Source organism: Sitophilus oryzae, unplaced genomic scaffold (genome assembly GCF_002938485.1).
Source record: "Sitophilus oryzae breed Bouriz unplaced genomic scaffold, Soryzae_2.0 scaffold_410_pilon_pilon, whole genome shotgun sequence".
In the NCBI taxonomy this organism is placed as follows: Eukaryota; Metazoa; Arthropoda; class Insecta; order Coleoptera; family Curculionidae; genus Sitophilus; species Sitophilus oryzae.
The window spans coordinates 507,247-532,705 of record NW_022146986.1 but is presented as its reverse complement, the minus strand read 5'-3'; the positions used below and the strand labels follow the sequence as shown (position 1 = coordinate 532,705).

General features: G+C 32.1%; 1 protein-coding gene across 3 annotated transcripts; it reads right to left on the bottom strand.

The window, feature by feature from the left end:
* Window positions 1-4,022: 4,022 nt before the first annotated feature.
* On the bottom strand, window positions 4,023-25,040 carry LOC115885655. Of its 3 annotated transcripts, none has more exons than XM_030904631.1 (3): window positions 24,855-25,040; window positions 14,037-14,404; window positions 4,023-5,118 (listed from the first exon to the last, which is right to left on the bottom strand). In XM_030904631.1, exons 1-3 carry the CDS (start codon window positions 24,906-24,908, stop codon window positions 4,941-4,943), a joined length of 600 nt encoding a protein of 199 aa, XP_030760491.1. In that variant the 5' UTR covers window positions 24,909-25,040; the 3' UTR covers window positions 4,023-4,940. The 3 variants fall into 3 exon arrangements, with proteins under 3 accessions (XP_030760491.1, XP_030760493.1, XP_030760492.1); XM_030904633.1 differs by lacking the exon at window positions 24,855-25,040 and adding an exon at window positions 16,555-16,576; XM_030904632.1 differs by lacking the exon at window positions 24,855-25,040 and adding an exon at window positions 14,843-14,893.
* Between the last annotated feature and the right edge of the window lie 419 nt (window positions 25,041-25,459).

Below are 25,459 nucleotides of genomic sequence, written 5' to 3'. Positions count from 1 at the left end.
CGGCGCACAGTGCTTCGAACATATGGCTCTAGAGGACAAGAATCCAAAACTTCTCTTTTATTGTAGGCAATTTATTCAAACTAGGTTTATTTGACACAAATGATGAGTACTCTCATTGTACTAAATGATGATGTTTTTAGTTCCACGTTTATGAAAAAAAAAATCTTATAAATAATAAAAATGTTGGAGCTGTGTTCCATCTAAGCAAATAATAATTTATAGTATGAAAACGGTGTAAGTACTAAATAAATCCTTGTGATAAAAAAGAATTGAAATAACATTAGAACATGATTCCTACAATATAAGCCTAATATAAGATAAAAATATTTTTCTTTAATGAAAAAGAAACATTAATGTTATATTTAATTAACAAAAACTTAAGATACTATAAATTTACTTTAGGACAACAAAATGCATAGATCGTAACTACTCTGATTCAGAAGAATCACTGCTGACAGAATCTTCCAAATTTATAGTATCCAAATCACAGGTAGATGAAGTATCCTCACATATAAGATATTTATGTACATCATTTTCTAATATGTTACTTTTTCGCGTTGTTACTGTTCTTTTTGTTGGTATGAGGGGTTCGGATGTTAATAGTTACTTCTTTAATAGACCATATCCATATATTATTTTTTCCTTTTCTTGGGTATGAGGTTTTATAATAAATTGAAACATGGAAACTTTTTTTATGCGACGTTTCGCTCCAACATAGTGGACTTTTTCAGGCACAAGTGTTGTTTCATTTGACTGGAAGGTTTATCAATATCTAATAAAGAACACATTTTTTGAAATACAAATAATTTTGAGTTCTTGTCCTTATGATCAAGCCAAGTATTAACCAGATCGGCATTGCTTATCAATTTTACTCCATCTGAAAAGTATTATAAAATAAAGTTCGTCGCAAGCAGGCGCAGGTGAACTATACAAAAATTAAAAGTGTATGAATATGACAACAAATATATTCAATAATTACGATATGTTTTGATATGTTTTTTTTAAATGCCTTTTTGAAGTTTGAAAACGTAAAATTTTTATACACATTTAAGAATCATCTTAAAAAATAAATAAAAACTAAACAATCACGAACTTGTTTAGAAATAAATTTAAAGTACATTCCTTGTTTAACAATATCCATAGTGGCTTTCAATTAAGTACGTACCGTTTAACTCCATAATATACAGAACTACTATGAATGTTATTCTTTTCACTTATAAGATAATGATCGCAAAATTTATTTTTAGTGAAAATATTTGCTAACGAAAAACGCTGTTTATGAAAAATAATATACAGGATGGTTGAACATTGCTATAAGTATATAATTACATATTCAGATATTAATAAATTTTAACTTTTTTTCGATTTTTGTCCATGGGACGAAGCACTGTGCGGCTGTGGCGCGGCGTGAAGTATACATATACTGATAATTTCTGATTCTCTTGGTTTTCTTTCTCTATTGCCTCCTTGGATTTTTAAACGTCAAAGTGTCATTAGATCAACATTTTTATATTCTGACCAGCGTCTTTTATCATTATTTGACAGATGTATTCTTTTATTTTTAGAAATTTTCCTGCAGCATAACATTGCACCTCTACGTCAAACACCTCCTCAAATTAATTTGCTTTTTTCCCAATAAAATTCTCGAGGAACTTTTAAATCAAGTCGAACACGTAGGCGTGCCTAAAATGTTTCGTTGTTTTTACATATTAAATCATTAATAATTGGCTGGCATACCTTCCAAGTTAAAATATTTACAACATTACTTAAAGTTCTGGCTCAGTCGAAAATATATTCATTAAGCTCCTCCATTTTTAGTCGAAATTTAAACAAGACTGTGTTCGTTTTTTGACTGGTGCTCGATTGATTGTCTATCCAGAATTTGTTTATTACAGTTTCCACGAGACCAGATGCATTTTCCAAGATGTTTCCAGACCAGTTTTTTTATCTAATAAAGAAAAATAAACTATAACGGAATGATCGAACGATTTGAGACTATAATAATAGACCGGATTGAAATATCTGTTTATTTTTTTTTCAAATTTGCAGCGGATTTAAGAAAAAAACAAGCGTCGTAGTTTCCGGTGTCTGGTAAATTCCAGAAATGACTTGGGCAAACCTGTTTTGACTTTGAGATTTTGTAAAATTATTTCATTTTCTTAATTGTATATAAAATTCCTTTGTACAGGGTGGGTCAAATTCGACGCTTTTAAATGGAAACACCCTTTTCTATAGGAGATAGACGAAAACTAATATCGGTGTCTGGATCTCAATTTTCATCAAAAACATGAGGGTGAAAACGGCACATCAATATCTGTTACCGTTTCGGAGTTACGGGGTGTTTTTCAAAAATGTGCATTTTTAACAAATTGCTGTAACTTTTTTTGCTATCGAAAATTTTGTATTTCTATAAAAACATTTCCAAAGCACCTTTTTACCTAGAATTTAGTGGTTTAAGTATACTTTTTTTAAAATTAATAATTTAAGAGTTATCAACAGAAAAATTGATTTTTTATTTGGGACACTCTGTATATTTTTAATTAACTGAAAATAATTTAAAATTACCTTTCCAAAAATATAGCACACTTGATATTTTGTTATATCCCCTTCGAAATACAGAATTTTTAAAAGTTCGCCACTTTTAACTAGTAGGCTTTGGACCCTTTATTGATGATATGCCCTTAATGGAACTCGAAAACATATTTTTCCAGCAAGACGACGCACCGCCTCTGATCGCTAAAGTTATCAGCAAATTTTTGCATCCAATTTCAAGAATAATTGAATAGCCAACCAAGATTCCAGCCGTTGGCCGTCGAGGCCGCCTGACTTGGTGCCCATGGATCTAATCCTATCGATATATTTGCGGAAAAATAAAGGTTCCTTATTCTTCCGTATAATCTAGACGGTCGATATGTCGAACACCTATACCAAAATCTCATGTCTTGGTTTGCTATTTATTTTTCTTGTTATTAGATATAGTTTAAATGTGTTGATGTTGATTAAATATATTTTAAATAGTTATAAAATTCTGCATCTCTCATAGCAAATATTATTTTCGTTTTAATTGATGCGCATAGCTGGATTTTTTTGCATTACAGCCGGTGCCGTTCAAAGCCTACTCATTTAAAGCGGGCGAATTTTTATATACTCTATATCTCGAAAAGGAATTGAGCAAAATATCAAGTGTGTTATATTTTTGGAAAGGTAATTTTAAATTATTTTCAATAAATTAAAAATACACAGGTTGTCCCATATAAAAAATCAAATTCTCTGTTGATAATTCTTAAATTATTAATTTAAAAAAAAATATACTTAAACCATTAAATTCTACGTAAAAAGGTGCTTTGGAAATGTTTTCATAAAAATACAAAATTTTCCATTACAAAAAAGTTACAGCGATTTGTTAAAAGTGCATATTTTTGAAAAACACCCCGTAACTCCGAAACGGTAACAGATATCGATATGCAGTTTTCACTATCATGTTTTTGGCAAAAATTGAGCTCCAGACACCGATATTAGTTTTCGTCTATCTCCTATAGAAAAGGGTGTTTCCATTTAAAAGCGTCGAATTTGACCCACCCTGTACATGGTGGTCGAAGTTGGTCTGTTTTAACAGAGAAAACCTATTTTCTGCCTAGATAGAGCAAAACCGAACGTGTCTCAGAAATCGAGCCCATGAGAAAACGTGTCTCAGAAATCGAGCCCATGAGAAAACGTGTCTCAGAAATCGAGCCCATGACATCTATGTCGGTTTTGCTCTATCTAGTCAGGTAAAAGGTTTTCTCTGTTAAAACAGACCAATTTCGACCACCCTGTACATATTTGTTTTTATTTCTTAATTTTTTACATTAGGTACTGGAAAATTAAGGCAAATGGTAAATAATATGCAAAAAAATGTTATTTTACATTTTTATTAAAAAAATAATTTATATAAAAAAGTAAACAAACATAAATAGAATAAATGACGAAGTTTCAAATAAATTACCTAAACCTAAATAAGTCAAATATTATGAGATTTAATTAATATTCATTAAAATATTTTTTTTTATTACAATGTACAGGAACCAAGTAAGAAATGAATTGAATGAATGAAGAATGAATTTTTTCTCAAAATTCCAATAATGAAAAAGTTTTTCCTCTTAGTAGACAATCTGGAGACATATTGTACCTGATCATATAGTATGTCTAATAAGAGGATCCGCGACAGTGACAGTTGTGTCTGTCACTTTAACGTACAGGAAAATCGTATTTTCTGTCTTTTTTTTGATGTCGCAATCTGTCGAAAGTTTCCCTAATTCGTTGGACAGATAGAGATATTTTATTTTTAAAATAAAGTTTGAAACTCATGTAAAATAAATAGGTATATCACACTTTACAATTCATTTAACAAATTTTAAATTTTTGTTTCATTTGATTGATCACGAATCAGTTTTAGTGTCTTAGTGTGGGTTTACATGCATCCGTAATGCGTCGTCCGACCTAAAACCACACTTATAGATTTTTAATATAATAAAGTATTTCTTGCTAATTTGAACTAAACACTAACAAATCTCTTTAATAATACTATGAATAGGCTTGCAAACACACAGTAGTCACAAATTAGTTAGTTCCACTCAAAGATCGCGATATCTATTTTCAAATAGTCTTTAAAAAGAAAAATATTGGAGCAGATTATTTTGTAACTAGTGTGGGAACTTTAGATTAATTATATAAAAGATACAGCAGATTTGTATATCTATGATACCTTTCGGTCTCATTGAAACAGACTGACTAATGTCAGTAATCTGTTGGCTTAAACTGTGAAACACCGTTATGATTGTATGCTATATTTTTTAATATATTTAATCTAAGGGGGGGTGACAGAATTTGTCCTTATTTTCCAGATTTTCTCTCAACTAATTCGAATTCTGGACATTAACTGGCTGAGAGTTGGAGGTTTGTTATCGCTTGAAGGTATAGCTGCTGCAAACGCACGTACTGGGCACGAAAAACTTGCCATGTTCCAGTTTTCCTTCGGAATTTATGGATACCAGTCTCACTTTGTTGTATTTCTGTTTGCACGCCGTCTGGAAACCGTAGGGGCGACTTTCTTTGTCGACACATTTGCCGTCACCATCTCTGGAAAAGGAAAAGATTCTATAAGTACAACTAGCGTGTACCCGCGACTTTGTTCTCGTCGAATTAATCATTTGTAATGGTGATGATAAAGCAAAGCAAGAATTTCCATTAACATACAAACTGGATAAAATTTTCTCACATTTATGTCAGCATGAGAAAAAACAATATGGCGATATTATTATATAACTTGGTAATATTTGAGGGATAGTTTCATCTTGCTGGAATTTGATTTTCGAAAAATCCGTTTGCCAAAAATAAGCTTTTTAAGTCAAGCAGTTTAAGCAGAATCGCGGTTAATCAATTACCCAACTTTTTGGAACACCCTGTATGATTTTTTAAAAAATTTCAAAATATGTAAAAAAACAATATAAATTATGCTTGTTTAAGCGTTTTCCCAAAAGACTAACCGTTTTTTAAATGACGAATATTGTAATATTTGAGGAGCGTTTTTACCCTCTTGGAATTTGAGGTTCGCGAAAAACCTCCTTATCGAACCTCTACACCCAACAGTCAATCCGTTTGCCAAAAATCAGCTTTAAACGTCAAGCAGTTTAAGCAGAATCGTGATCATATTTTATGAAACACCCTGTATAAATTTTTAAGAAATCTTTAAATATGTAAAACAACAAAATAAAATATACGTGTTTGAGAGTTTTTCCGAAAAACTCACCGGTTTTTGAAATAAAAAATACTATTCTAATATTGCAGGGGTGGTTTCACCCCCTTAGAATTCGAGTTTCGAAAAATCTCTTCTTATCGAACCTATACACCCTAAAGTCAACCCGTTTTCCAAAAATCAGCTTTTTACGTCAAGCGCTTTAAGCAGGATCGTGATTAATCAATGACCAGATTTTTCGAAACACCCTGTATAGATTTTTAAAATATGACCATTTTTTAAATAAAAAATATTGTAATATTTGAGGGGTGGTTTCACCCCCCTGGAACTGGAATTTCGAAAATTCCCTTCTTATCGAACCTCTACACCCTAGAATCAACCTGTATGCCAAAATTGAGCTTCTTACGTTGAGTGGTTTGAGCAGGATCGTGATTAATCAGTGAGTCAGCCACTTAAGGATTTTATATATCAGAAATCTTAATTTGGGACTCTTAATCTACAAGAAAAGTACGTTAAAGAACAATTTGTTATAAATAATTATTGTTATGTAACTGACATTTCAAACTGAACATCCCAAACGAAACAATTACTTTCATATTTTAGTTACGACCAATTATTAATCTTACTAGACATCGAAGATGATTATAATCGAGTAACATAACGTATTAGTAAAAGTAAAACAACTTTCGCCATTTTTATATTGTTGTTCTAGAAAAAGTATCATCAGTACAACCGATAAACATATGTGTCTGCTACAATTTCTCCTGTAAATGCATAATCTTATATATTAAGTAATTTTGAAGTAATAATGCTTGTAACTTTATGATATTGTTTTACAGTCTTTACAAAAAATATACACCTAATTGATGTAGTAAGATCAAAGCAGATATATTAATCATTACTCTCCATTGTAAAATGATTAAAAATCGATTTTGCTTTCGATCTTAGTGATGAAACATTTATGATAGGATAGTTTTAAGTTATTTAATACTATAAGCATATATTTATAGAAGAACAATAGCAAGAAATTCCGTTTTAACTCAAATTTTCGCCACGTGTATTATTGTAAATCGCAGAGCCCATTCATAACATTAAACATGTGGCTTTAGAAAAACCAGATTTCAGTATTTTAATAAAACACACTTTTAGATGTTTCAAGTATGATGAGAGTAACTATATCTCTACATATACATATTTCGGCTTGTGTTAGGCTTTTTTCAAGATTTTCGGAAAACTAATTGTCTAGCTATAACTCTGTTTTTTTTCTCAGGTAAGATTTCGACAGACGATGACAGAAGAAAAGCAGATGACGTCCCATACCAATCTATTTATTTTACTAAAAAAAGTTTCTAATAATCTTTAAGTTAACTATGGATGGGTTTAAATATAAATTCGTCATGCGTCGTCACTTGTTGTTTTTAACCAGTTTTATTGGTTTATTTCAAAAATGACAGATCATATTTCAATTTTATTGGTTTGACGGAACGATGAACGACAAACGGAAGCCGATGCGTATGAATTTGCCTTTAGATTTTTGACGTTTGTCAAAGTCTTGCCAAATTATAGGTTATAATTTTGTGACAACTTTTGTCAAATACCCTGCGTTTTGGAAGATGATGCATTTTGATTCGTGTTATTACGAGTGTTTTGTGTCTTTTGAAGTCAAGTGGAGGAAAAATCGAGTGAAAATTAACTGTAGAACCCAGAGCACAGTTTATGGTTAATACTCGCTGCCCAGGCAGAAAGTCTTATACAGATACACCAATAAAGTTACTATCAATAAAGTTCGTATACCATCTCGTCGTAGATAAGTGCATCTCGAATATGGTAGAAGGACCATACTAAACACATACTAAAAACTGGAGTAGCTGTAAAATATCGACATCACACGATAGGTAAATAATGGATTTTAGTACTGCAGAAAAATAATGTCAAAAGGTACTGGTTTAAAAAATTAAGATTAAAGTTAATTAATCAACCTGTGAGGTATAAAATTTGGTAAGTGTTATTATTAATAAAATAGTTTGTTTTGTCAGTCAAATTTTAAATACATATATTAATTTCCTGATATGCGCTCCAGTTGTACCAACTTACAAATTAAAATACTTAAAATAAAATAAACTACTTTGAAATTAAAATGACAGACACAACTATCACTGTCAAGGATCTTCTCGTTGGACAGACTATACACTGTAACAAACTATATACAGGGTGTTTCTTAATGACATATTAATATTTTAGGAGGTGTTTCTTAGACCTATTTTAAGAAAAAAAAACATATGAATGTAAGTAAGGCATTTTGAGAAAAGCAATCAAAAGATAAATGCTGCTGAGACTATCAAAATGTTGATATAATAATATTTTGATGTTTAAACTATCCCTCTAAAAGCATTTTTTCCAAAGCCTACCATGAATTCACTGAGGTGTCGTTTCTTGTCTTCTTCTTCTTCTTCTTTCTCAGCCTGGTTCCATCCAGTGTTGGATATAGGCCTCTTCTAGGTTTTTCCATGCTTCGCAATCTCTAGCCAATCTTATCCATTGTCTTCCCGCCTGACTGCCCTGACGTCATCGACCCATCTCTTTTTTGGTCGGCCCACATTTCTTGTTGTTCCCCTAGGTCTCCATAGGATTACTTTTTGGGGCCATCGGTCTGGATCCTGTCTTGCCACATGTCCTATCCATTGCCACTTCAGACTTGCCACTCTTTTAACGACATCTATTAATTTTGTTTTTTGACGTATGTGGGTATTTTTTCCCTAATGGTGACTCCCAACATGATTCTTTCCATGGCTCTTTGTGCTACTCGTAGTTGTTCTGCTGTTTTTCGAGTAATTGCCATAGTCTCTAAGCCATACGTAAGCACAGGTAGAATGCAGCTGTCGTAAGCCTTTTTCTTTAGGTTCATGGGCACCTTTTTATCCTTGAAAATATCGCTCATATTTCCAAATGCTACCCATGCCAAATGGATCCTGCGTTTGATCTCCGTATTTTGGTTTTCCTTGCCCAGCTTGATTTTATGACCTAAATATATATAATGGTCTACGTTTTCAATAATAACGTTGTCCACGGTAATGTTATGGATATTGTTGCTCATTATCTTGGTCTTCTTCAAGTTGATTTTAGGGCCAATTTTCTGGTATTGGTCATTTAGCTCATTTAGCATGGTGTTTAGTTCTTGAATGTCGGTGCTCAGCAAGACAATATCGTCTGCGAACCTAAGATGGCTAAGGTGTACCCCATCGATGTTTAGACCTCTATTTTCCCATTCTAATTTCTTGAAGACATTTTCCAGTGCCAGTGTAAATAACTTGGGAGAGATGGTATCTCCTTGTCTCACGCCCTTGCCGAGTAGTATTTTTTCTGTTTTGAGGTCATCATCTAATTTAACTTGGAAGGTTGCACTATCATAGATATTTTTAATAATGGAATAATATCTGGAATCAAATCTCGCGTCCTCCATTGCAGCTAGAAATGACCAGGTTTCGATGCTGTCAAAGGCTTTTTGGTTATCTACAAAGGCCAAATGTTGAGGTATATTGTATTCTGTTGTTTTTTCAATGACTGTTTTAATTGTTTGTAGATGATCGAGATGGTACTCTCTAAAACCTTTTCGAAAGCCTTCCTGTTCTATTGGCTGATAGGAATCTAGTTTCGTAGACAGTCGGTTGTTGATAATCCTAGTGAAGAGCTTGTATAGATGCGAGAGAAGGCTTATTGGTCTATAATTCTCTATATTTTTTTTTTATTTTTATATTTTATATTTATATTTTTTTTATCGTTTCTTGTCTACCATCATTGATATCTTAACTATTAGATGCACGTAGTAGTATGGTATGCTTGTTGATTGTCGATTTTTTGAATAAAATAATCTTTTTTATCTTATTTTTTATTAGAATGGTCATAATCAAGATGACTAGTAATACCGTGTTAGAAAAATAAGGCAATTTAGGTCTTATATTTTCGTGTTTATTATACCTAACATTGCTAATAATTTTGGTTTGAAAAAAGATATCAAGATGCGGTTTTCGCGGTCTTGTTAAGCTTTTATTACTCTTTAGTAAATGTTAAAATTACATATACTATCGCATTTAATTTTTTTTGAAAAAACGCGCAATGTTTGTTAAATTGTAAGTCAGCGCCTCTTGGCGCCTATGTTCAAAAGGTTATTTTTATTTTTTATGTAATATAATATAGAGTAAGAAACGCTCTTTTAAACGAGCTATCATTTGTTGGATTCCGATCATCCATTCCGGAGTTATTAACGTTTAAATAAAAGCAGACCTAACCCTCCCTAATCACTTTATTTTAGCAGATAGGAGAAAATGGTTCTAACAAAAAAGATCCAAAATTTACTGAAGGTTATGAAGCTATTATTTACAGTACATCGTATCTATGCAAAATTTCTTAAAAATTCCATTTTATTAAACTAAAACTATACAGAAAAATTCATCATAAGACTATAAGAGCCGCTAAGGACCTTTATTATAATAGGAGAATAGTCAATTCTGGTAATGTTGCTAAAGAAACATAGTCTATTGTGAATGAATTGAGAAACAAAGCTTCTTCGACTAGCAATATCTCTATCTCACCTGAAAACCTTAATGATTACTTTGTAAATGTAGCTAAAAATTTAACTAATACCATATGTCCTTCTCATGATCCACTTTCTTATCTCTCTAATGATAATGTAAACTTACACAGTTTCTTTTTTTCGCCCGTAGTTTTAGAAGAGCTTCGCAGTACAATTAGTACCATCAAAAATAAATCCTCTTCTGGGACCGACGGGCTAACTTTAAAAATATTTTCGAATCTGCCAGAAAGCACTCTGAATCAGCTAACAACTTTAATAAACATGTCATTCCAAAATGATATTTTTCCAAAATGTCTTAAGACGGCAATAATCATTCCTCTGCATAAAGGAGGTGACAAAGATGAAGCTTCTAACTATCGCCCAATTGCACTCCTTCCAACGCTATCTAAGATCATAGAAAGGTTGGTTAAAAGAAGGCTGGTATCTTTTCTGTTTAAGTACAAAATACTTACTGAATATCAATTTGGATTTCAAGCAACAAGTCCACAAATGACGCTATGTTTTTCCTCCTTAATAAAGTTTACTCCGGCCTAAACAACCATCATTCTACAGCAACAATTTTCTGTGATTTTTCTAAGGCGTTCGATTTTGTAAATCATAAGATCCTAATTAATAAACTGCTTTACTATGGATTCAGGGGATCATCTCTCGAGTGGTTTAAGTCGTATCTGAGCAACAGAAGTCAACTTGTGAGGGTGGATACGTTGTCTTCTAGCAAGCCAATAGAATGTGGAGTACCACAAGGCTCAGTACTAGGCCCTTTTTTGTTTCTTCTTTTTATTAACGACATTGCTAACATAAACATCAGTGGCAAAATATGTCTTTTTGCGGACGACACACGATTATTGGAGCAACAAGGACATCACAGCACTTCATAGGATTATATCAAATGACTTAATCACCATTAAATCTTGGTGCGATTCGAACCTCCTGAGTCTCAACATTTCTAAAACTAAAGCTTTGTGGTATAAAAACTCGTTGCAGCCTTTTGTACTTAACAACACCACCATTGACGTCGTAAAATTTGTAAAATTCTTAGGGCTTGTTGTGGACAATTCTCTGAAATGGGATATACATATCGAAGCCTTGTCGAAAAAATTAAGCTCTGCCTGTTTTGCATTAAGGTCTGTTTCTAAGGAGCTTAACTTGTCAGTAGCTAGAACTGTTTATTATGCACTTTTTGAGTCGCACCTCAGGTATGCCCTTCCATTCTGGGGTACGTGTTGTGCGACTCAATTTGACCGCATTTTCAAGCTCTAGAAAAGAGCTGTTCGATATGCACTGGGACTAAACAGCAGAACTCATTGCCGGGACTTTTTTAAAGAATTAAATATATTGACTCTTCCTTCCTTATTTATATTTGAATCCGTTTGCCTAATACGTAAACATGTATCAGCTTCCCAAGAAAGGCCATCTCACACTTATCCACTCAGGAACGCCGAGCAAGATCTTTATCTACCTACCCCACGCTCAGAGTTAGTTAAAAGTTCACTATTATACAACTCGAAAAAAATGCACAATCACCTGCCAATTGAAATCAAATCCATAACATCATTTTTTTCATTTCGCAAAACATTGAACTCGTATTTACTAGACAAGGCTTTCTACGCCGTAAATGAATTATATTTTGAAAATCGAATTTGATCTTGTAAACACTGGTCTAATGTTCGCTATTGCTATATTTACTAATGACATCGAAATAAATTTATTTAGAGGTCATTGATATTTTACTATAAAGTAACTAAATATTTTTGAATATTATTTTTATTTTTTTGTTCTTTGACATTGTAAACATTTATAAATGTTTATTTTAAACAATAAGACTGACAATATTATTTGTATAATGTTTTGTACTATCTTTTGTTGGTTTGTTTGTGTACCTTGTTTTTTTACTTTGTTTGTTAGTTTACCTTTGTCTACAAATTGAAAAATTTTTTGACAATAAAAGCATTTATTTATTTATTTATATTTATTTATTTATTTATGTTATTTTACATAGGAGTTACGCACTCTAGCGGCCGTCACATTAATATAAAGTTTTTTTCTTACAATATGTTCAGGAATCGCTCACTAAAATATTCGCAAATCATTAAGGAACACCCTGTATATTTGCTATGGGGTGGGTTTAAGAAGCATTTTACAACAGGGGCATAAAATACGTGTTTAACAATTATTATTCTTGTTTGCCGTTGATATTATTATTGGTTTTAACTGATTTTAAATTTCTAGCTGTTCCAGGTAAGTTAGTCTCTTGTCACGGTAAGATTACATCATTTTATTAATTTTTCCTATATACTCGGATATATTATGTTATGGTTTAACATCCGTTTGTATTTTATTGATTTCAAAACAAAATACTTTCATATTCCGCCAGATAGTTCAATAATCTCATTAAGAACTGTAGGTATAATTTTTGAGAATACTTTCTTTGGATTTAAATAAAATTTCGTCAATTCCAATAAATATTTTAATAATATTATAATCTTTTATATTTTGTAAAAATTTTAAAGGAAATATACCGAATTGTGCATATAACTTCCTAGTTATTAAGCATATTTAATTAGTTGTTTTGTATAAAATTTAGGAATCTGACAATGACAGTTCTTGTGAGCCTCATTTTAACTCACAGGATTTTATGTAATTTTTTAATTGTCATCTCTCAAAATTTTGTCTGACTCGTTGGTAGGAAACAAAAAAAAATGACAACTCCATCGTAGAAACCTAGATAATGTTCTATCAAATTGTATTATACCATTTTTACCTATCTCTTCAAGTTTTTGTAAAAAATGCATTTTCTTATAATTTAGACTTCATTTATCACCATACCCATGGAATATTGACATTTTAGATTTTTTTTAAAGTAACATATGTACAAAATGTACAGGTGGTAAAAATAATAATGTTGCAAGTCCATTGGTTTACAAAAAGAAAACTATTAAAATCTTTGTAAAAGAGTATACCTATTTAAAAAATATATTTACATTTTTTTAAATTTTTTACAAGTATATCGACAATATTAGTATCTGGTACTCTTTGAAAATTTGTTACATCTTTAAAAATAATCTAAAATTTTAATATTCCATGGGTATAGTGATAAATGAGGTCTAAATTATAAGAAAATGCATCTTCTACGAAAAATTGAAGAGATAGGTAAAAAAGGTATAAGACAATTTGATAGACAATTACATTGTGCATAAGATTCTCGTAAAATATACAGGGTGTTCCATTTAAATTAAACAAGTTATTGCCGTTTAAAGCTAGTAATTATATAATATAGATTTTTAGACACTCTGTATAAGGTAGTATTATTTTTATTACTGCAACACAATATCTGATCAATAAATAAAATTCAGTAAATATTTAGTATTAAAAACTTTGATACCCTTGGAGAAATGAAGCCTTACAATTATTACAGTAATTTCATAAAATTGAAAATATTTCAAAAAACGGTAGTGTGATAAACCTTAATTAAATTTGCCTTTATTTTAATCGTAGAATCTAAAAATAGGATAATCTACAGGGTGTTCCATTTTAAAAAAATACAACTTTAACATTTTTACTTATTTGGGAGACTCTGTATCTTGTAAAAATATTTTGTAACTTTTTTATAACTAACCTAAAACAATTTGTAAAAATCAAATTGTTTAGCTACTCCGTGTCGTATGTGGTGAACCCCAACCCTGTATAATAATAATAATATAGTTTACTTACACACATGTTTCGTAGATTAGGTTCTGCTGATAACTAGGCACGTTCACAATCAACGCAGGTTCACCCGTGACCAAATTCAAGGCGGCCTTAGGAAACATATTCACTGTCCTTGTCCTGCACAAATTCTCAGATTCGAGTTCCTGCTCCTTGAGCACATTAAATGGAGCAGGCTGGGAGGCCGGTTCCAGTAAAGGTCCTTTGTTGTTGAACAGCGTCAAGTACTTTTTTCTTTTGATCAGTTTCTGGATCTTTTTGGTTGGGTACCGCGTCTTGGTGTCTTCGCATATGTCCTTGCATTTTGCCGGTAGGACTGCTTGAAATCTACGTTTGTTCTTTTCTGTTGATTTCTTTTTGGGAGCTACCGTCATCTGTAAGCAAAAAAGGTATTTTTAGTTATTTTTTATACTATTCGGGAGACGATGATGCAATTTTATCGTCGTGTATAAAACAATATTTTTTCCATAGCGAGTTACGTTTTAAAGAATATTCAGAAATTATTATTTCAAGGAATTTATTACGAGTAGAAAAAATATTGTGCTGGGTTGGCGTTGGTTTCTATGTAATTTGACAAATAAATAAAGCTGTCTCTTTAGTTGTCAGTTTTGAGTCAATATTTTTTAATTCTCTTTCGTACGAAATAAGTAAATTACCAACAGATATTCAGGCAGAGGCGACTAACGCCATATCCAAACTACTTCCATTTAAATCCCGAATAACTAATGAAAAGGAATACAAAAATTTTCAAAAATGGAAGCAATTAAAAAACGTGCGAGAAGATATAAAGTTTTTAAAAAACCTATCCTCACTGTTAAAGTATCATTTAATCATAAAACATCCCCCTTTAGAACTTTTTCTTTAATGGCCATAAGCGGGAGTAAAAGCCCAACCGCCCGAACAAACACTAGAGGCACCACCGGTCATCAAATGGTGTACAAATTGCGAAAATTTAATCATCTAATTTTGACACAAGTGGTCATGCTTAACTTTTTCAATTTTAATTCAATATTCATTGTTTTCAAACTATATTATTAGACTTTGTTGTATTTTATGAATGTATAAATGTTTTCTTAGTATAAAGTTGCATTATAATATATAGTAATTTGAATTATATTACATACATATTTAAGACCATAAGACTCAAATATTATGACATATATGTCAGTTGCCGTCTAAAATGTCATCTTGATACCAAAAAGTTAGTTATTGTCAAAGGTAGTTAAAATCATGTTAAAAAATATATTAAAATTTACAAGTTATAATTAGATATTTTATATTATTTCAACAACAAACACATAATAGTACAGCATAATGTTGATATGCAGGTCCAAAACAAAACTGCCGATATATTTTTCAGTTTTCGTTGTTAGCCGCGGAAGTTTCAGTGATTTTAGTGTTGTCGGATATTTTTATTTGTGAAATAGAAACATTGTGTTTGGATTGCAAAAGTAAAAGTGGAAGTTTTATTGCAATGTAAGTAAGCGTTTGTTCATTTTATATTTTACTTTTTTCATACCTACGACAAATATACATATATTGAAATTTTATCATTCGTTTTATTTAAAAAATGTTAGATTGAAATCAAGCTTGTAATCATGTAATTGACATAATTGTTATGTAATATATTCCATTTAAATGTAATATATTACTTTACAATTAAAAAAATGTAAATTTAAAAAATATATTAAAAATATGTACAGGCATTAAATGAAATTTTTTGAATGCGAACAAACACGAGAGGCGCTTTATTATTTACATTCATTTCTTAACATGACAGACGAAGTTCTAAAGGGGGATGTTTTGTGCATTTAATCTACCCTTGCGGTTGAAGTACTATTTTATCTACTATTTTTGATACATATAAGGTAATTTTAACACATGGTACAAAGAAAACAAGGTATGATCGATAGCGGCTTCAATTTCGTTAAGTTTGCTCATACCACCTGTGACGTCATACACCATACAAAAAACTATCCATATTGTTCAATTGCCACTAGTAAAAAAAGACCTAAAATAGGGAAGAATTAGGACATAACCCCAAAAGTTATGTCAAACTATCGAGCTAGACTTTGAATAAGGAGACTAAGGAAGGAGCATATCAAAAATCTTAGGTACACCAAAGGGCCTCAAATATGGCCGACTTAAATTCCGGTTTATCAGTGTCGTTCTAATTTTATTTAAAAAATGTAAAACTATGATGTAGGGTAGACGTGGGCTAGACTCAATAATTTGTTGTTTTATTTTACGTTATGAATAAATGTTGGTAGTTATTAAAATTGTTATAAAAATATATAATTCTAATAAAAATAGATAAGTTATAATAAGTATTTATTAACACAAACATCCGATACGCTACTGAAGCAGGTAAGTCAAACTAACGTATCTAAATTCTTTGACATCTAATCTTTGACAAGTGATAAATAAAAGCTAAAATGCAAGAAAAATATATAATTTAGTTAATTTAAGTGAATTTCATAAATGATCGGTTTACTACACGTATGTATATTATATAGTCACTTACTAGCGAAAAGTTGTTCCATTATTTCACTCAATTTTTGCCGAGATCTACCGCACGCTACACAACCAACTATTTTAGAGTCTTTTTCGATAAATCGCGATTGTGTCACTGTTAATTTAAGTGCTGCCACAATTTCCATCTAGATTTACTACCTTTATACAACTATCAGTAGTATAATAAATAATAAATAACATAAAATAAGCTCCGTAAAGACTGACAAATCCACAAAATTTCAAATCAAATTCAAATGTGTCAAATGAATCGTCAAACAGAACTGTCAAGGATCCCCACCCTACAGAGCTTTTATGGTGCTTTTTCCGCCCACCATGCATGAATACATGGATAGCATTATGCTCCTTCCTTAGTCTTCTTATTCAAAGGAGCTAGACATTTGAAAAATTATTTTCGCGTTTATTGTGTCATCTGTTTGACAATTTGAAACTACCGCGCGGAGCTTGCCGACCAATGGTGCCGTTTATCACCTGTGACGTAGTGACCAACCTGCGCAATATCATACCTTGTATTCTTTGTATCATGATTTTAACAGTTGCTATGGAAAAAGAAACAAAAATTATTATTTTTTTGTGAACCCTGATATAAAGGGTGATTCATATCATCAGAGAATAACACTAATTTGTATAATAATGAAAATATGTAAGAAAATCTTAGTCTGAGAGGTAGGCAAACTTAACAATCCTTTGAAGAGACATGGATTGTTTATTGGATATCGGAATAATACACTGGGTGTTCCATTTAAATTAAAAAAATAATTTGTTTTTAAAAATAACTAATGTTCAAATATTAATTTTGTCTGGCCCTCTATAACTTTTGGGGTCAAGTTTTAATTCGATTTAAAGTACAACGGCCATTTTTTAACTACATATTAGGCTACTGGATTAGGATGTCGAATGGGAATGCATAAAGTAAACATATTATGCTATGCGGATGACGCAGTACTTATTGTAGAGTCAGAGGACGACTTCCAAAGAATGCTACAAGCTTTTAACAGACAGGCAGAAAAACTTAACATGCAAATTTCCACAAATAAGACCAAATGCATGACCATTACAAAGGAGCCTCTATGGTGCAAATTGGTAATAAAAAACAAAACTATTGATCAGATAATGTCATTCGAATACCTCGGATGCAAAATTACAAGCTCAGGATTCCTGGAAGAAGAAGTAAGGAAACAAGCCAATAAAGCTGCCGCAATATCAGGACATCTTAAATATCCCATATGGAAAAACAAACATTTGAGTACAGAATGTAAGTCAAGAATATACAAAACCTGCATACGACCAGTGATGACATATGGTGCGGAAACCAGAGCTGAAACATCAGTAACAAAGAGAATCCTACGAACTACTGAAATGAAGACCTTAAGAATGATAACTGGATACACATTGAGGGACAGACAGAGAAATGTAGACATAAGAGAAAAGTGCCAAACAAACGACGTTGTCAGATGGATAAGGCAGAGAAGAAGAGAATGGAATCAGCATGTCAATAGAATGGGCCCCGACAGAATGGCCATAATAATTCGCAACAACGTACCCCATGGCAGAAGACCTACTGGACGACCACCTAAACGTTGACAAGACAGTCGGCAGTCAACCTCGCAAGAGTTGCTTAGACGAGGAGGAAACCGGAACTAAATAGGCGATACGCCTTCTAAAAGAAGAAGAAGAAGAAGAAGATATTAGGCTATTGGTATAGCCCAATATGGGCATATTCCAATTAAAGTTAGCTTTTATTGGAATTTAAAATTGCCTAAATGCTTTAAACACCTAAACTCGGATTCTGGTCATTTATCTAATCAAAATCTAAATATACAAGGAACTCCGGATAGACGAAATACCTTATTTTTACGTAAACCCTGTTAATTTAAGAGAGCGAATTCCTCGCCATGGTGGTCTGTTATCTACCAAACGGCGTCTAGCAAAGTCGTAAGTTATATGATATAAAAACAATTTGAAGGTTTTTAGGTGGGTTTTCTCAAATATATTAGTATGTGGGTGTAGTTATTACGCGTGTATTAGATCGAGAAAAAAACTAAATCTTTTAGATCATCAAATCAAAGAGGAATTATTCCAAAAAATGTACGAAGATCGAGAAAAAAATTCGGGAGACGATAATGCAATTTTATCGTCGTGTAAAAACAATATTTTCTTCCATAGCGAGTTACGTTTTAAAAAATATTCAGAAATTATTATTTCAAGGAATTTATTACGAGTAGAAAAAATATTGCGCTGGGTTGGCGTTGGTTTCTATGTAATTTGACAAATAAATAAAGCTGTCTCTTTAGTTGTCAGTTTTGAGTCAATATTTTTTAATTCTCTTTCGTATCGATTGCTGATTGAATTGGAGCCAGAAATGGCTCAAAACGAAATAAGTCAATTACCAACAGATATTCAGGCTGATGCGACAAACGCCATATCCAAATTTCTTCCATTTAAATCCCGAATAACTTATGAAAAGGAATACAAAAATTATCAAAAACGTGCGAGAAGAAATAAAGTTTTTAACCTATCCTCGCTGTTAAAGTATCATTTAATCTACCCTTGTGGTTAAAGTACTATTTTATCTACTATTTTTGATAGATATAAGCAATATAAGGCAATTTTAACAGTTGCTATGGAAAAAAAAATATTTAAATACATTGTGGTCCAAAAATTACTAGTTATAAGTTTTTAAAAAATTTCTCCTAATTATAAAATAGGTAAAATACACGAAATTAGTTGATTTTTTACAAGATTTGGAATTTTTTTGCGTTGAAGGAAAATGAAGGTGTTTTAATACTCCTCAAGAAATTGGCTCGAAAATTTCGGCAACACTGAGTCGACTGGTAGTACTCGATCGGTAGTACCGGTGATAATCGTGCACTTTTAGATAGAAACCTATTGTACAAGTATAGCAAATATGTAAATATGTCCCAGTTTAGGAATAATTAATTCAGTTATATAATCGCGAATTTATAAAATCAATTAGAATTTTAATACCGCAGTTTACTGAAAAAAAAACAGAAATAAATCGAAATGAATTGAATAAAATACCTACTATATTTAAACCGGCATTCTTGTAAAAAACAACAAAAATAATATAATTTCCGATATGTTACCTGAAAGTAAACATGCAAAACAACACAAACTGAGTGTTGTGAAAGAAAGAATGTTGTTTAGATTCTTTCTATGTTATACAGTGCGCGAAACAAAATGTAGCATTAATAAAAGCTGTTTAAGAGAACACACTTTGTTAACATTAATTTACATTTGTACAGGGTGTCCCATTTTGGTTGAAATCATAGGCTATCTCCGTTATTAGTGAAGATAGAAGGGTGCGGTTTGCACAAACCTGTCCCACTTTTTCGTCAAACGGAAGATGCTGCAAACAAAATTTTCATAGCCCTCCTCGTTTCCGAGCTACAGGGTCTTTTTGAAAATTTTGCAATTTGGGACACCCCCTGTATCTCTGTTATTGTTAAAGGTATCGAGAAGGCGAAAACTGCTTATTGTAGAACTTTTTACGTAGAATACAGTGGCGTAGTCTGTTTTTCTACCAAAAAAATATTTTTGAAAATATGAACTAAAGTTATGTTTTTTCAAATGGAACACCCTGTATATTTATAAATCATATGATCTGTCTTGCTACGAGCTTCTCCAAAATATATATCACTCTATATTTATTTTCACTATTTACTGCAATATTTAAAATATATCATTTTCTTATTAGTAGGCCGTGATAAATAACAAAAAATCAAAATGGTATTTACTAAAATAGTCATACACATATTAAACTTTATTTGGGATTGATATATTTTACTTTTGAAATAACTGTTACCACTGAAACTGTGAATATATTTTTCTTTTTTTATAACGGGATGGGTTTGCAAATATCTAAATCTTGAATTATTAAAGCATTTTTCAGGTGTTCGACATGGTTGGAGTGCCCACGATATATTTCGTATTTCAGAAATCCCCAAAATCAGAAATCGAGAACGAAATCCGGGAATCGAGGAGGCTATCAATATGCGTTCATTGGTTCCAATTCATTGATTTGAAAAATAATAATTTAACAGTATTCTAATATTTCAATAGTTATGAGGGGGAATGTTCCACATCTTGCTGAAAGTATATTTCACGTAAATTAGCTAAAGGAATATCTAAAATTTCCGATACGATAGATTATTCTTACGTATACACGTATTCCAAGATTTACAAATAGCGGTAGAGAGTTAAGTTTCCCTAATATATAAAGAATTTATTAGCAGCTCCCAAAATAAAACAAGAGATAGATAGCCAGTATACTTTTAATAATTCTTTAGTTTCTTTTATTATCAATCATGGCCTACTAATAAATATGATCTTTTAATAAAAACTTTTAAATATTGCAGTAAATAATGAAAATAAATATAGAGTGATATATATTTTTTTAGAAGCTTATGGCAAGACAGATCATATGATTTATAAATATACAGGGTGTTCCATTTAAAAAAACATAACTTTATTTCATATTTTCAAAAATATTTTTTTGGTAGAAAAACAGACTACGCCACTGTATTCTACGTAAAAAGTTCTACAATAAACAGTTTTCACCTTCTCGATAGCTTTAACAATAACAGAGATACAGGAGGTGTCCCAAATTGCAAAATTTTCATAAAGACCCTGTAGCTCGGAAACGAAGAAGGCTATGAAAATTTTGTTTACGGCATCTTCCATTTGACAAAAAAGTGAGACAGGTTTGTGCAAACCGCACCCTTCTATCTTCACTAATAACGGAGATACCGTATGATTTCAACCAAAATGGGACACCCTGTACAACTTTGTTGCACTGTAAAACATCGGTACAAGAAGCCTGTGACATTATTCATTAGTACTGTTTAAATTATACAGGATGGCTTTTTTTGGTCTGAAGTTTTATCCTATAAAACTATTTTTTTATATAGGGTAAACCAAAGTCATAATACAGTTCCCCAATAAATTAACGCACGACAAAAAAATAACCAAAAGTTTAAGTTAAGTTTTTGTCAAAACCACTTATCCCATTTAAGCCGGAGTCTCATGCATCCGAAATCCGATGGTACGACATGCGAAATTTGAAGTTATCGTGTGAAATAAAAAAAGCCTGTCACATACATCCGAAAGTTCGTTCCGAAATTTGACAGTTTTGACATTTTTCTGCTGCGCTGAATAGAGATTCATGTCATGTTTTATTGGAGAAACACTTATAAAAATAACTTCCTCGCCAAATATCCCGAAATTGCCCACTTCCCACTAAACTTGTTTTTAAAAACAAATGTTTTCAAAAAAAGTGAGGTTAAAAAACACACGATATCGTACAAAAGTTAAACAAAATTTAACTTTATACGACGTCGGATGATTAGTTAAAATTATCGGATAAAAATTGTTGTCAAAATATTTCGACCAATAGGAGCACCGGCGGATCGTCGTGTCATCGGATTTCGGATGCATGAGACTCCGGCTTTAGACGATTTTTTTTTGAATGATAGGTTATTCTTTCCACAATGTTGCTATACTAACTGTATTTTGATAGGAACCCTTTTTATACTAATATCGGGTGTAGCAATTATAACGTGTTTTTTTAATAAAATTTGTGACACCCTGTAGAGTTGATCAGTTACAGTATCAATCTTATCTTTTTTTACATTTTGTTTTTTTATTTACTCCATTATCTTCCTTTTTTTTCTTTACTATTTTTCCATTTTATTCACTAAAGTAAGTAGCAGGCTATGGAAAAACACGGATTACCAGTAAATGTCAAATAGAGATGCTAGTTTCTGTGCAAACTTGTAGACCATTAGTATCTCTGAGCTGAGTTTGAACGGTCCGAGCTGTTACGAAACGTTGTCTTAATGTTGAGAGTTTTAAAAAACCTCCACAGGGTATCACAAATTTTATTAAAAAAACACGTTATAATTGCTACACCCGGTATTAGTATAAAAAGGGTTCCTATCAAAACACAGTTAGTATAGCAACACTGTGGAAAGAATAACCTATCATTCAAAAAAAAAATCGTCCAAATCGGATAAGTGGTTTTGCCAAAAACTTAACTTAAACTTTTGGTTATTTTTTTGTGGTGCGTTAATTTATTGGGGAAGTGTACTTTTCAAGTTTATTTCACCAAAAAAAACTACGTGTATATTATATACACTGTGTCAATTTTAAAACTTCCCACCCTTAATATCTTTCTTGAAGTTAAAAATATGATATATGGGACAAAAATATATGGGACACTTTAAATGAATATTTTTAGTCTTTTTCTTTCAACCCCCTAGGAGGGGCAGATGTCACCCTTACAATCTTAAATAGGAATGGGGGTCAATTGGCACATCGTTTTAAAGGGCGTTTAATTGTCTTTTAGTGGTATCCTATTTTGTTGCTTTTTGTCCAGAGGTTCCCGAATAATCGCGTTCCAAAGTTGCAGAGACAATTAAATATGCCTGCATTGAGATTTTGGTTTACAGGTTAGTGTTTACACAAAAATCATTTTAATGGGTCTCCTTGTAGTACAAATGATTAGAAGATTAGGTAGTAACATGGACGTTGGCATTACATTTTTCTATGGGGGGTCGAAATACTAATAAATAGAAAACATCATAACCATTAACGTTTCATTTCTCAAATTATTTCTTATTTTTCTCGAACCCTCATATTTTTCGAGAAGGACATACACAATATCCCCAAAAAGTTAATGTTCGGGCTGGTGTTTTTGGAAATGCTTGAATGAATTGGTCCTTTATTTATTGAAGGAAACTTGACAGGTGATCTGCATCTTAATATGCTTCAAGAGACTATTGATCCTTTTATCACCCAAGAGCCAGACACTCAAATTGATGCAGAGGGTAATCCAGTTTTACAGGAGGATTTGTTAACATTCCAGAAGGATGGTGCTCCACCTCATTTTCTTCCGGTCCCACAGTGGATAAACGAGAGATTTCCGGGTACATGAATTGGCCGAAGTGGACCAATTGAATGACCTCCAAGATCACTGTTTTAACACCCTTAGACTTCTTTCTTAAGGGACATCTTAAATCCAATGTTTATTAAACACAACCTACTGATATTGATGATTTTAAAAGGCGAATTACAGCAGAATGCCGGTCAATTCCCGGTGAAGTTTACCGAAATGTTTGGGAGGAATTTGAAAACAGACTCTATTATTGTTTACAGGAAAATGGACAACATTTTGAACAACTTATAAGATAGGGCGTACTATAAGTGCTGTAACCTAATATTCTAATCACATTTGTACTACAAGGAGATCCATTGCAATCATTTTTGTGTAAACACTAGTCTGAAAACCAAAATCTCAATGCAGACATATTTAATTGTTTCTGCAACTTTGAAACACAATTATTCGGAAACCTCTGGCAAAAAAGCAACAAAGTAGGATACTAATAAAAAGCGAATTAAACGCCCTTTAAAACGATGTGCCAATTGACCCCCATTCCCATTTAAGATTGTAAGGGTGACATCTGCTCCTCCTAGGGGGTTGAAAGAAAAAGGCTAAAACTATTCTTTTAAAGTTTACAAATAAAATTGACGTGTCTTTCCGATTTTTCATAATTTTAACTGCAAGAATGATATTAAGGGTGGGAAGTTTTAAAATTGACACAGTGTATACACTAGAAATAGTAGAAAAATACAAATATATTTGGGATAACTAATACACAGGTCGGGATCTCTACTAGCAGAAATCCACAGAAGAATTAAGTCAGCATGGAGTAGGTATTTATGGAAGAAACTCAATCATATTCAAACCTAGAATGCCACTTTATCTAAAGAAGAAAACGTTCGACCAATGTGTACTACCAGTGATGATCTATTCCTGGACACTTAAAACGGACGTCATAAGGAAACTGCAGGTCGCACAACGCTCAATGGAACGAAATATGCTGGGAATAACCAAGCCAAGAAAGACCGTAAAAGTATACAGTGGATACACGATAAAAGACCCAGGTAATTGATGTCATCCACAGAGTCAAATCCCTCAAGTGGCAATGGGCAGGATACCTGGTAAGAACGACGGATAACAGATGGACCAAAAGTTAGAGCATGGGATCCACGAGGCATTAAGAGATATAGAAGAAGTCCAAACCTTAGATGGAACCATAATATTAGGAAATTAGCAGGAATAACTTGGGCCCATATAGCTAACAATAGACAACAATGGGCCCAGTTACAAAGAGATAATATAAATATGTTAGGGAGGCTACACCATATTTTTGGAAATGGTTGAACAATGATATAAAATTAAGATATAGAAAATAAGAAAGAAATACTTACAGCAACACTGAAGCAAACAAACACACTGAAGACCAATAAACTTTCCAGTTTCATGATTGTCCGTAAATTATATAAAACTAAAGACCGAGCTTTCTACAAATATTATCACAAAAATACTTCGACTAGATTCGTTCCAGAGGATATATGTTCCCTGTTCGACAACTCCCGATAATCTGGCCTAAGCGTCTGCCGAGAGTTTGTTTATAATATTATTCGGTTTGTTTATAAAATTCGTGTATCATACGTCAGCAAGTATGGCGAATAGTTTCAGCAGGGCTGTGGGCTTTTAATGGCCAGGAAATTACTCTGTTTTACCTGTATTTTTCCCAGGGGCGTACGGTGAAGTTTTCAGTAGAAAAATCGATCTTTTTAGAAAAATATTTATTTGTAATGTATTTATTTGTATGTTTCTCATCCTGAGCTACAAAGACAACTTCTGGCAGCTACAGGTGTGAACGTTTCAGTTCAAACCATAAGAAAAAGGCTTCGTGATCAAGGGTTGTACAGGGTGAGTGAACGATAGAGTAAAGTCCATTATCTCATTTGCTTCGAGGTTTACAAAAAAATGTTAAATACAAAAGTTATAGGGAAGGTTAAGATACACA

Excerpts from the sequence above, each read along its gene's own strand:
- LOC115885655 (XM_030904631.1), bottom strand. The coding sequence starts at position 24,908 with ATGAAACTGGAAAGTTTATTGGTCTTCAGTGTGTTTGTTTGCTTCAGT. Across the intron at positions 14,405-24,854 it reads TTGTTTGCTTCAGTGTTGCT|ATGACGGTAGCTCCCAAAAA; the intron begins GTAAGTATTTCT and ends TTTTGCTTACAG. Across the intron at positions 5,119-14,036 it reads CTAATCTACGAAACATGTGT|AGATGGTGACGGCAAATGTG; the intron begins GTAAGTAAACTA and ends TTCCTTTTCCAG.